General features: G+C 32.8%; 2 protein-coding genes across 2 annotated transcripts; one reads left to right on the top strand and one right to left on the bottom strand.

Moving 5' to 3' along the window:
- Positions 1-8,799: 8,799 nt before the first annotated feature.
- Positions 8,800-11,680, bottom strand: LOC136410502 (uncharacterized). The gene is made up of 2 exons (XM_066392694.1): positions 11,405-11,680; positions 8,800-9,181 (listed from the first exon to the last, which is right to left on the bottom strand). The coding sequence occupies exons 1-2, from the start codon at positions 11,678-11,680 to the stop codon at positions 8,801-8,803; spliced, it is 657 nt and encodes a 218-aa protein (XP_066248791.1). The 3' UTR covers position 8,800.
- Positions 11,681-12,152: 472 nt separating this feature from the next.
- On the top strand, positions 12,153-12,951 carry LOC136410381 (uncharacterized). The gene is made up of 2 exons (XM_066392515.1): positions 12,153-12,374; positions 12,443-12,951. Exons 1-2 carry the CDS (start codon positions 12,179-12,181, stop codon positions 12,949-12,951), a joined length of 705 nt encoding a protein of 234 aa, XP_066248612.1. The 5' UTR covers positions 12,153-12,178.
- Positions 12,952-13,482: the final 531 nt, after the last annotated feature.

The following is a 13,482-nucleotide window of genomic DNA, read 5'->3' as shown; positions in this document are numbered from 1 at the left end:
TGTAAATTCTGAAATTATAGCCTACAACGTAAAAATTTCATTTCCAAATTTAACCCTTCTTGCGTGTAACAGTTGCAACCCTCAAATTTTTAAATAGGAAGGATGGGTTTGTGATACTTCAGTTCAAAGGTCTTTTCAATCGATCAATCTCAATCTATCATGAGACAATTAAAGCTAATATTAACTTTAAATCTGTGTTTTCATTTTCATATCCATCATCGGAAATTAAAGGAAACAAATTTGAATCAAAAAGCCGTGCTCACACTAATTTTTGGCATCCAAGGTTACAAGAGTGTGTTCGGAATGGCTTTTCTTAGCGATTATCTCAAAAAATATAAATTATCATTTTTATTGAGAGTCTGTGCTTAGAAGTGAAAAAAAAAAATCGAAAAAGTGCATCAGTTTACCGTCGTTTGAAACGTCACTTGGTGTGGTATTAATTAGTGGCGCCACTAAAACGTCATACCCAGCACTAAATGCTAAACAGGGATAGATTCATTCCATCGCACTATGCTCGGTTAGCCTACTCATTCCTAGATGGCGCATCAGAAAACGACAAAGAGCTACTTAGTGGATAGGTAGCACTACATTAAGTTTCCAGCAACCCACAATACAATTGAGTTTTACTAATGTAGCCGCTCATAGGTGGTTATTTATTTCTTTTCTATCCATAATTTTGCCACGTTCGAGCGAAACACTGTTGTTCCAAATTTATCATAGTCCTAAACGTGAGTTTTAAAAAGAAGTAATTAATTTGGCTACTGCTGAACGACAGCGTTTACATTTCGACTTTCGAACCCAAATAATTTTGAAATCAGAGTAACTGAAAGTTTATGTCAAAACTTTTATCATTTTTACTACAAATCAGCCTTCAACAAACCAGTGGCGCACAGGACAGTTTTAAGTAAAAAATTAAATGAAATCTGAAGTGGTTCGATCTCAACGAGATTCGGTTTCGCAATAGACGTACGGTAAAGATTTAATACATCTCGATCAAAACTCAAATCGTACAACTTAGATTTTTGGATCCAAAAAATATAATCAAAATGTTTCGTCAAAAAGTTCAAGTTGCTCCCATTAAGAAAATATTTGGTACCAACGTAGGTACTCCAAATATTTATCCAAAAACTAAATACATATCTTTAAAATCGAAACTCTCAATTTTCGTAATTTTTTTTTGTGCAAAATTGTTCTGTACACCACTGATTTTCTGAAAATCAAATTTTGGGGTGAAGTGCGGATTATATATTTTTTACGAAAAACTTTAGATCTATAAAATTTTACCGACAAATTTTGTCTTCACGAAGACAGTGGCGTCCATAACAATTTTATTTACATAATTTCTTAACAGTATACAGGGTATTTCAAATTCGACCCTCACCATTGGGATCTCGGAAACTAGAGGAGATACGAAAAAGTTTAAATGGGGGCAAAGTTGCGCAATCTAGTGCTTGATCGAATACCGTTTTCAAAATTTTAATTTTCCGAGCACTTCCGAAGATATCCGAGAAAAACTAAAAATTGGAGAATCCATTTTTATTTTTTTTTAGCGTTATTTGACAAGAAAGGTTAAATCCGTAAGCACATTTTCATTGTCACTTTTTCTCAGCTACACAATGACATATTCAAATTTGCGATCCGACGTTTCGTCTTTCGACTACCATCATCAACTTTATTTTTTCTTATGGGCGCCATATTGGATTTTTCGACAAAAAAATAGTGCGTTTCATTCTGAATTCATTGATATAGAACTTCTTATAATTTACTTTTTTAAAAGCCGAAATATTTAAATAAAAAGAAATATTACATAGTTGGCCTTGACTCCATCGAAAGACTTTCTTTTGTTCGCGTTATATGACAGAACTTCTCAAACGAATTTAGAGCGTGTGCAGATTTCCAATGAAAATGAGTTTCCGAAGTGAAGAAAAACGAGATATGTTAAGACTTTATTACAAATTTGATAGGAACAGTACGAAAACAGCTCAAATGTATTTTGAGTTATATCCGGAAAGACAACAGCCGCATAGAACATTATTTAAAACTTTGGACGAACATTTAGCTGAGTTTGGTGCTTTTGAAAAACCTAAGATGAAGTATGGAAGCAGAATGAAAGAAGATACTAGAAATAACCTACTGGCAGAGACAAAACTAAATTATTATTAAATGTTACAACAAGTGCTCAAATTGACGACTTTTTTGTGGGGCACTTTGAAAAATAGAATATATGAGAATCGAGGTTATAACACAATAGAAGAACTTAGAGAAAACATCATTACACAATGTAGAGTAATCAGAAGGAGAAATATTATTAGGGCTGTCACTAATTTAAATAGACGTGTTCGTTTATGTATGCAGGAGGAAGGTCGTCAATCTGAACACTTGTTGTATCATTTAATAATAATTTAGTTTTGTCTCTGCCAGTAGGTTATTTCTAGTATCTTCTTTCATTCTGCTTCCATACTTCATCTTAGGTTTTTCAAAAGCACCAAACTCAGCTAAATGTTCGTCCAAAGTTTTAAATAATGTTCTATGCGGCTGTTGTCTTTCCGGATATAACTCAAAATACATTTGAGCTGTTTTCGTACTGTTCCTATCAAATTTGTAATAAAGTCTTAACATATCTCGTTTTTCTTCACTTCGGAAACTCATTTTCATTGGAAATCTGCACACGCTCTAAATTCGTTTGAGAAGTTCTGTCATATAACGCGAACAAAAGAAAGTCTTTCGATGGAGTCAAGGCCAACTATGTAATATTTCATTTTATTTAAATATTTCGGCTTTTAAAAAAGTAAATTATAAGAAGTTCTATATCAATGAATTCAGAATGAAACGCACTATTTTTTTGTCGAAAAATCCAATATGGCGCCCATAAGAAAAAATAAAGTTGATGATGGTAGTCGAAAGACGAAACGTCGGATCGCAAATTTGAATATGTCATTGTGTAGCTGAGAAAAAGTGACAATGAAAATGTGCTTACGGATTTAACCTTTCTTGTCAAATAACGCTAAAAAAAAATAAAAATGGATTCTCCAATTTTTAGTTTTTCTCGGATATCTTCGGAAGTGCTCGGAAAATTAAAATTTTGAAAACGGTATTCGATCAAGCACTAGATTGCGCAACTTTGCCCCCATTTAAACTTTTTCGTATCTCCTCTAGTTTCCGAGATCCCAATGGTGAGGGTCGAATTTGAAATACCCTGTATATGTATGTATGTACACTGCCAGCCAAAAAATTGAGACCACCATGATTAAAGTGGAAAATTAAATTTAAATCAAAATCTTGAAAGTAAATGAAGCATCACAGTAAAAATAAAATCGACAAATTATCTTAAACTGATTTGTCATAAAAAAATCCTCCTTTGCATTTAATTAATTTTTGCATCAGTCTTGGCATACGAGCCATTAATTTATCGATTGTCTCCTGTGAGATTTGTCTAGTTTTGTTGCAAAGCTCTCCACATGTCTTCACGCGATGAAGGACATCGATTCCGAACATTTCTCTCAAGTTCTTCCCACAAAAGCTCTATTGGATTGAGATCGGGACTTTGAGGTGGCCATACCATGTTTTTCAACACTTCTTAGATCTCATTCTCTTTCAAATAACCTCTGCATAATTTTGAGCTGTGTTTTGGATCATTGTCTTGTTGACCCCATTGATGAATCTTGACCTCGAAGGAATGGCGTTTTGTTTAAGATCAATTTATACTGCTCCTTTTTCATATTTTCATCAAATTGTACTAAATCTTCGGTTCCATGGCTTAAGAAACAACCCCAATCCATAATGGAACCACCACCATGCTTGACGGTTGGCACCACATAATCTGGAATTATCTTTTCTTCGGTACCACGTCGAACATAAGCTCTTCTTTTTGAACCAAATATTTCTAACTTCGATTCGTCAGTCCAAAGAACTTTTTTGAAATCGTCTTCTGGTCAGTCTCGATGGGTAAGGGCTCACTGCAGCCATTTTTTTTTATTTTGGGGCCTCGATAAAAAAATTTTCGAACAGCTACGCGACCAAACAAATTAGCTTCCCTCAATCGTCTTTTTACTGTAGTCAATAATACAGGTTTTGATCGAGATTTGTTTATTTCAGCCCGAATTTCTGGTACTATTAGTCGCCTATTCCGCTTACTGGTAACAACTATGAAATTGTCTTTACGAGATGTGATAACCTTGGGTGTTCCCGAACGTAGACGATTCCGATTACTGCCAGTTTCTTTGAAGCGGACAACTGCGCGATGAACACAAATCTTCGATAATTTAAGTTGAGAAGCTATTACACGTTCGGATTTATCTTCATTATAGAGAGTAATGATAGCAGATCGAGTATCAGTGTTAATTTCGTGCACTTTTTCTATTTTCAAAAAAGCTTGAGAAATCTGAAAATAAGACAAACTATGATTGTTATTCATAAAAGATTATATTGTATTGTATTCAAAAATAAGAAAATTAATTAATATGAAATATCTATTTTGAGAAACTTAAAACACGCACAATGTTTGGTCTATATAATACAAAGCAAAATAAATTTTAAAGAGAACGTTATACAAATAAATACACGACCGCACTTAACAGGCTTTCAATTGGTACTAATTGCAATTTGGAACAAAACGGCTTAATTAAATCTTATCTTTAAAATTGTACAAAATACTGACTATTTGAAGATTTTGTACCAAAAAAAGGATACGCAAGTAGTGCAAAAAATTTGGTTTCATTATTGAAATTTAATATATTTGAAGATAAGGTAACTTTTCTACATGTGGTGTCAAAATTTTGGCCTGTACAAGATGGTGTACGAGACGATTCATATAAGATGGTCCACTACTTTATTTCAAAAACTGTAAGGTCTAGAAAAAAAGTTTAATATGAAAGTTATTTAGTTTTCTATGCATTTTAATTTTTTAGTATTTTCGAGGTTACAGGGTGGTCCAGAAAACCATAGCGTGACAAAAATACATTGTAACTTTAAGTATTTTTTATTATTAGAAAATATGAAAATTTTTAGCAATGTTTGAATTACTTGAATTTAAAGTAACAATTGAAGGAAAATAAGCTTTTTAAAATACTCAATAAATTCACATAGTTCACATCGTTTGAAATCTTGTTCAGTTAATAACAAAAGGTCGTTCCAGTAAAGTATATTTTTAATTTTCGAAAAAGTTTATGTGAAGAAAATCTCTAAACTTTTTACATTTCAAATGTCTCAAACTTCATTTTTTTAATGGGAAACCTTGTATTTAAAAAAAAATGAAATCTTTAACTCACTTTGAAATACTACATGTACATATCATATATCTAAGCTGAAGAGATCTTACATATTAAGATGATAAATATTATTAATCACCATTTTTTCTATTTAAATTGCTAATTCCATACGTATCATTAAATTAACTCACAATAATTATATGTAGAATTCTACCATATAAAAATTATTCTAAACTAAAATTAAAGCTTATTGTAACAAATTTTCCACATGGCTACCTCAATTTGCTATGCATGCGGTATATACATATTTTCTCATGTTTCTTTGTCGACCTTAATACCGCTTAATCAGCAAGTAGGTAAAATTTCTTCAGTTTAGATATACAGGGTGTTTCGCAATTGCACGGCATTATTTAAGCACTCTAATACAAAATAATGGAAAAAGTTCATGTAAACATGTATCCGATCTCGATGAGTAACGGAGCTATAGGGTGTTAAAAGTTAAGAAAAAAATCGGATTTTTGTGTTATTGTGCTTCATCTATTACAGATAGAAATTTCAAATTTTACGTGCGTATTAGATAATAGGTGCTGCTTAATACGAGAGTAGATTGTGTCTAACAATTATACAGGGTAGTGTATTTTCTGAGGTCTTGGTACATAAAATCCTTTAGAAAGATTTGTTCGTACGCTACTAGTGTATGTTCATATTTTTTTTAACATCTTCAATCTATTAGCTATATTTTATCTATTGATTTCTGGTAGAATTTCGTTTAGTTTCCTCATAAATAAATAAATTTATAAATTCAATAAAATATATGGATCTCGCAATGTTTAAGGATTGAATAGCACTATTTGAGGTATGTATTTTCTAGTGCATAAACAAGAAGTGCAATAAAGAAGAAAGTTCATAAAAGCATATGTCTTAAGTCAATTCATTATTGAGATACTAGGGTATAAATTCTTTATTTTGCATTAGAAAATACATACCTCAAATAGTGTTATTCAATCCTTAAACATTGCGAGATCCATATATTTTATTGAATTTATAAATTTATTTATTTATGAGGAAACTAAACGAAATTCTACCAGAAATCAATAGGTAAAATATAGCTAATAGACTGAAGATGTTAAAAAAAAATGAACATACACTAGTAGCGTATGAACAAATCTTTCTAAAGGATTTTATGTACCAAGACCTCAGAAAATATACTACCCTGTATAATTGTTAGACACAATCTACTCTCGTATTAAACAGCACCTATTATCTAATACGCACGTAAAATTTGAAATTTCTATCTGCAATAGATGAAGCACAATAACACAAAAATCTGATTTTTTCTTAACTTTTAACACCCTATAACTCCGTTACTCATCGAGATCGGATACATGTTTACATGAACTTTTTCCATTATTTTGTATTAGAATGCTCAAATAATGCCGTGCAATTGCGAAACACCCTGTATATCTAAACTGAAGAAATTTTACCTACTTGCTGATTAAGCGGTATTAAGGTCGACAAAGAAACATGAGAAAATATGTATATACCGCATGCATAGCAAATTGAGGTAGCCATGTGGAAAATTTGTTACAATAAGCTTTAATTTTAGTTTAGAATAATTTTTATATGGTAGAATTCTACATATAATTATTGTGAGTTAATTTAATGATACGTATGGAATTAGCAATTTAAATAGAAAAAATGGTGATTAATAATATTTATCATCTTAATATGTAAGATCTCTTCAGCTTAGATATATGATATGTACATGTAGTATTTCAAAATGAGTTAAAGATTTCATTTTTTTTAAAATACAAGGTTTCCCATTAAAAAAAGGAAGTTTAAGGCATTTGAAATGTAAAAAGTTTAGAGATTTTCTTCACATAAACTTTTTCGAAAATTAAAAATATACTTTAGTGGAACGACCTTTTGTTATTAACTGAACAAGATTTCAAACAATGTGAAATATGTGAATTTATTGAGTATTTTAAAAAGCTTATTTTTCCTTCAATTGTTACTTTAAATTGAATTAATTCAAACATTGCTAAAAATTTTCATATTTTCTAATAATAAAAAATACTTATAGTTACAATGTATTTTTGTCACGCTATGGTTTTCTGGACCACCCTGTAATCTCGAAAATACTAAAAAATTAAAATGCATGGAAAACTAAATAACTTTCATATTAAACTTTTTTCTAGACCTTATGGTTTTTGAGATCAGGTAGCAGACGATCCTACGTGGACCACCCTATACATACATAAAATGTGTACAAGTGTATTAGTCATTGTTACAGAGCATCCAATGCAGTACCTTTATCTCTTTCTAATCTGTTGGGATCAAGCGTCACGAACAGATTTTTGATAATTACTCGAGCGATATGCGAATTCCAAAAGAAAGTGGTAGTTCAGGTTAGCACTAGGTACCTTATGTATACCATCGATTTTTAAAAAAATTTTACTACACTTTCTTCGGCTGTGCATTTATCACTAACTGTGCTCATAAAATCAATTAGCAGCATGTACCTACTCCGCGAGATGCAGCAGAAGGAAGAGAGAAAAAAAGCAATTTTATCGTCGTTCGTGGCGAATGTTTGCGTCCCCATAAGTCGCTCATGCAAGTAGAAGACAACAATATATGGGCATCTAACTGAGAGGGACCCATGCCATCGGAATAAATATTACCATTAAAGGTGAGGTTTAACAGCGGGCGATCGGGGCGCCCCCCACGGTGAGAATTACTGCCCGAATGAATAACTATATACTTTATTACATTACTAATAACATGATCGCATTAGCATGTGACTGTTATGTGGGGTTATTAATCAGCGCACCACCGTCGAAGCCGCTACCTTTCACTAAGGTTCCCCGATTGGTAGGCACACTTAAAGATGTGCACAAGAAACTATATACTCTTTAAATTTTAAAAGAGAGAGTCTTCATTGATTCATGAGTGTAATTTAACGCTATAAGTTTTTTTTCGTTAATTTTTTTTTAATTCAACGTTAGAAAAAAATGGTATTCTGCATACGTTAGAAAATGTTTTTGGAATAAACACGTTAGAGATTTTGTTTATCAGTGTAGCTCACGATACGCGCTATATGAAAGCGACGAGCCACAGGTATCTCGAAGAGATTTAAGTGCCTTTGCTGATTTATGACGAGCAACACCCATATACTTACTGGTAATTTATTCGGAATGCTTTGACAACTATAGAGGCGAATTGAAATGGGTATTAAACAGTTTTAATTCCTTACGATAATATAGGGAAAAAATTTTGCAATACAATATTGTGATAAATAAAAGAGAGGTATTCTCTCATACTGTAGATAATGAATTTTTAACATTTATTATTACGCAGCATGTCCAAGATAAGGATGTCCAGCGTGAGAATCTCATAAACGGTAATACATACGCATTTGGTTAAATAGGAGGAACCTTGCGCATTCGAGGGAGTAGGTTCATTTATTTCGAAATAACTAAATACGTAAATAAAACGAAATAAATTCATTTATAAACATTTGCTTTAATTAAAGCCATCAGCATAGAAGTCAGACAGATCCTTCACTTTACTATAAAAAGCATCACCTCGCTTATTTAGTTGGTTGAACACCACTTTATCTTGTTTGCACAATTTTCATTCTGTTTCGCTATTTCTTCCCCTTTAGGAAAATGATAAAACAGGTTGAATCTTCCTCTTTGCCTGTTCTCCTTTACGTCCTTCAATGCCCTTTGCATCGATTTAAAGAAAGGAATTAATTTACAAATTAGGAGCTGAACGCAGCCGCTCTCTTCCTCGGACGAATGTTCTCGTATGTAGCTGATGATCTTCTCACCAATTTTATCATGAAAGACGTCGGAAACGGCTACTCCAGAGATATTTACTATAAAATCGTAGGAATTTTCAAATGTCAATCCGCCATTTCGTTTTTCGTCAACAGCAGCGGCTTTTTTATTAGAGATTAATGAGGTACCTAGCTGTCATAAATAAGAATGCTGTAATTGCATTAAGACTAAATATATTAAGTGACATAGAAACCCGAATACCCAGTAAAAATTTGCCGATTTTCCTAATATTTTGTGAACATACCAGAGGGGTCAGTAAAGAAATGATTAAAGTATCAAGTAAATTGGATAATTTTAATCCACTAATTGAAGTTATTATAATTAATAATGTGTTGATGTGTACCGATTTTTCACAGTTTCACTAATACATGTAGGCATATTCCTGATGAGGTGGTTAATATCCTCCTGGGGTATCTGATCCCAGGCAACTTCTATCTCATGTCGAAGTGCTGCCAGAGTTTCAAGAAGCGGCTGTAAAGTTTGCATCTTTCTACCGATAATGTCCCACATGTATTCAATTGGAGACAAATCTGGAGATCTTGAAGGCCAATGCAGCAGTTGAATCTGAGCTTGTTAAAAGTACTTCAACGCTACCAGGTATGGTAGAGCATTTTCCTGTTGAAACATAGGATTTTTTAGGGTTCTTAAGTATGGAACCAAATAAAGTTCAATTATTTCTTGAATATACTGCTGTGTGGTTATATTGCCTTTAATAATGACTAGGGATAATCTAGAGTTATAGGCAATGGCACCTTACGGTATATAACACCAACAACACGACGAACATGCCTCTCGACAAAAAATTAAGGATCTCGTCGTTCCCCATAATGCTTTCTAACTCTTGCCCGACCGTCATGCATCTCCAAACAGAACCTAGATTCGTCGTTGAAGACTACATTCCACTTCTTATTCTAAGCTAATCGTTTTTTACTCTACCCAAGTCGATTTCGTTTGTATTTCGGAGTTAAAGGTAAGACAAATTGTTATCAATATGAAAATAGATGAAAGCTTCTGATTCGTCGGGATACATTTCGCATTCCAATAACTCGGTCATGTTCTGCAAACCACTAATTGGCAATTGCTCTGGTGATAGAGAATCGATTCCGTATAGCCAGCAATCTGAGGCAACGATCTTAAAGTAGTGTCGTTGTATCCCTGACTCTTTGTGTCTGTCGTTCCTCAATCCAAGTCTGACGACATCTGATCACAGTATCTGCCCTTTTATTGACTTGACGCGATATCCCGAAATTAAAGTTCGGCCTCCCTGAAGCCGATAATCCTTACCCTAGCAAACTGACTCAAATATCGGAAATTTGCATTTTTTCGTACTCTGGACATTGTAAATGTTGTCTAAAGTTGATAGAAAGTACTCTTTTTGAAGAATAAAGACGCTGTGGCATCGAAAGCTAGTTTTTCCATGCTTCATAAAAATATTCAAAAAAAGAAAAATCCAAAGCATACAGGCCGATAAGACTGAAAATGTAATCACATCTTTTTTGTGGCATCATAAATATGTATTTACACAAAATATCAAAATTGGAACATTTTTACTGCATATTCAGGTTTCTATGTTACCTAGTATACCGTACGGCTCTAAATGTCAACGATAACGTAAAGTGGCCGATTTTGTAAAATTGAAACATGGGTCAAGTGACATCTCAAATTAAAGGCTTTTCAAAACTACATTTAATGGTGTATTGCGATTCAAAATTAACTGATTAGTTTTTGAGAAAAACAGCTACAAATTTGGTAAAAACTGCAATACAAACTAAATTAAATAGTAAGTAAACAATAAAAAAACTTGTTTGTTGATAAGAAATTAGTTTGTTTTCGATTTTGTGCTTACCCAAAGTCTTTGATTATTTTTATTTATTGTTTTTTAAAACCAAAAACTGTCTGTTAGCATAAAATTGAAAACAAATCAATTTCCTATTAATAAACAAGTTTTTTCATTGTTTACATACTATTTAACTGAGTTTATATTGCATTTTTACCAAATTTATAACTGTTTTTCTGAAAAACGAATGGATCGATTTTTAATCACGATGCATCATTGAATTTAGTTTTGAAAGACTTTTAATTTGAAATGTCACTTAACCAGTATTTCAATTTAAAAAAAAAACGGCCATTTTGCGCTACCGTTGACGTCAACAATATATAAAAAAATGTAAAAACGTTAAAAGAAAGCATTTTTTGTGTTATTTAATGCTGCTTTTGGATTAAACAAAAATAATCAATAATAAAAAAGTTAATAAGAGGACAAGAAGGGGGGGGGGGGGGGGGTAGAACCGTACGGTATAAGGAGCAAAGTATTCGTTGACAAAAAAGTTTGTCTTTTAATGATGTTTTACTTACTAACTGTGCCAGAAAAATTAGGGTATTGACGCCCACCGCCGCTATCTTGTTACTATCTGAGTTGGTGAGTTTCAAAAATGCCGTGAATATCTGAGGTATAAACGACTTTATAGTTTCGTGTCCAGTCTTTGCTTTCGAAGGTTTGTTATATCCATTTTTAGCTACAACATTGATTCCGCTGGCTTTTGAGTATTCGTAAAAATCTTCTCCGATGGTCTTCGTTGCAAAAGTTAAGTTATAACTCACTATAAAGATGAGTAATGGCATGACTGCCATTGTACGGTATGTGGTAATGTTCATAATTTTTTACTTGTATTGGCTGAAATACGAAGAGATGAATTACTGTCGAGGTACATTTTGAAGGAAAGATTCAGTTGATTTTACAGTTATTCGCCGAAGATGAATAGAACATGTAGCTAAATAGCATAAAAATCACTGTATTTAAAACGCCAATTAACTCAAGTAACAATTTTAGATAATTAGATCACACATATGAGGGCATGCAGATTTGCACCAACACCGATTTACTTGTTGATAACATGCGTAAATACCTCACTGAGAAATTAGAGACTTTTTTATCTTTATCAGAGCAACGTAAAGCAACTTAAAAATCAGAGACTAACATAAAACAAATTTAGATCTCTCCAGTCCTCTTATTACTTTTATGGTTGTTATGGTGCAGACCGCAGTTTTAACTGTATAATTTTACGTTAAAAACCTTTGTCCAATTTATATGCTTACAAACAGTGGCTTGCAGTGGTCGTAATAAGGAAAATGTATCATATTCAGTTTTTGCCGGTAATTTTCTTATTTGCTATTCTAACAGAACACAACGTTAAAAGTTACGAGTCGATTCGTCTATTTAGTAAATCCCTAAGTTCTCTTCCTTTAACAGATCTGATTAATTTTAAGAAAAACGTATGGGATATGGAACTAGATTATGCTGAACATCATCGAAAGCGTGACAGTGGTGAGTCTTACGGAGAAACCTTCAAGGGGTCTCATTTTCATCTCTTATGTGTTCTACTTCGAGTATAGATCCCCAAGCTTTACCCCTTCACGCCTTGTCAAGAACCAAAAAAGGATCGGATACTTATTATCCCTATCAATTCCAAGAAAACGACGAACAACCTGAAAAGAGGAAGATAACGAAAATATTCCAGTCTTCAGTAACGACTTTGTCTTTTCTGGCATTTGGCGGATATCTGCTGTTTTTGGTAGTAGCTGCCGTCAAAGGCACGAATCCCAACATTGTTGCTGATCCAACCGCTACTCAAATTGTGCAGACAATGATGAACACCGCACTGCATAAACGGAAGAAAAAGAGGAAGAGGAAGAAGAAGAAGAAGAAAAGGAGAAAACCTTTTACGGATGGTCATCACTTTGGCGGTTTCCATTACATAGGGCGGGGAACTCTTGAAGAGGGCATGCAGGAAAAACTTGTTGTGGAACGACAAATGCCACACATAAAGATGAAAGTTGACAGTTACTATGACGCATTATCTGAATTGTGCGCAGGATATGCTAAGTTTGCCGATTATCGATAGATAATCGATTATAATCTGTATGTAAGTATGAGTTGAGTAACTTTTGAACTGTTGCAATCTTCTTCGGAACACTTATAAAATCTATACATGAATACATTCATAATATAATAAAAAATAATATATCTGATTCAATCTGAAACTGCATCAATGAAGCGTAAAGTGATACTTCCCCATATTTATGGGAAATCAACCATCAGGGAGGCAGTTATGTAAATTTTAATGGTCATATGTTGTCCCATATTTCAGATTGATATCGGTAGGCACACATCGATAAAATATTAAACGGTCATTTTAATTTAAGTCTTATTTTAGATTTCAGTATACGTATTATGTACCTAGTGTTAAAATAAAAGTTTAATTTCTGAAATTTAATATAATTATTGTCTATTAATTATTATAAGTGTTTTTTGGAAAAATGTAAATAAAAGTTTTACGAAACAATTTTGTCCAACAGTATTTATACAACAATATCATATAAACCTAAGAAGGCATCTTCGAAGATTTAGACACAGGTTGCCAGTTTGTAAAGAA

The sequence above is a fragment of the Euwallacea similis genome, chromosome 8 (genome assembly GCF_039881205.1).
Source record: "Euwallacea similis isolate ESF13 chromosome 8, ESF131.1, whole genome shotgun sequence".
Lineage (NCBI taxonomy): Eukaryota > Metazoa > Arthropoda > Insecta > Coleoptera > Curculionidae > Euwallacea > Euwallacea similis.
Note: the sequence above shows the minus strand (reverse complement) of the source record. Positions and strands in the feature narration are given on the sequence as shown.

Excerpts from the sequence above, each read along its gene's own strand:
- LOC136410502 (XM_066392694.1), bottom strand. The coding sequence starts at position 11,680 with ATGGCAGTCATGCCATTACTCATCTTTATAGTGAGTTATAACTTAACT. Across the intron at positions 9,182-11,404 it reads TAATTTTTCTGGCACAGTTA|CTAGGTACCTCATTAATCTC; the intron begins GTAAGTAAAACA and ends TATTTATGACAG.
- LOC136410381 (XM_066392515.1), top strand. The coding sequence starts at position 12,179 with ATGTATCATATTCAGTTTTTGCCGGTAATTTTCTTATTTGCTATTCTA. Across the intron at positions 12,375-12,442 it reads TCATCGAAAGCGTGACAGTG|ATCCCCAAGCTTTACCCCTT; the intron begins GTGAGTCTTACG and ends CTTCGAGTATAG.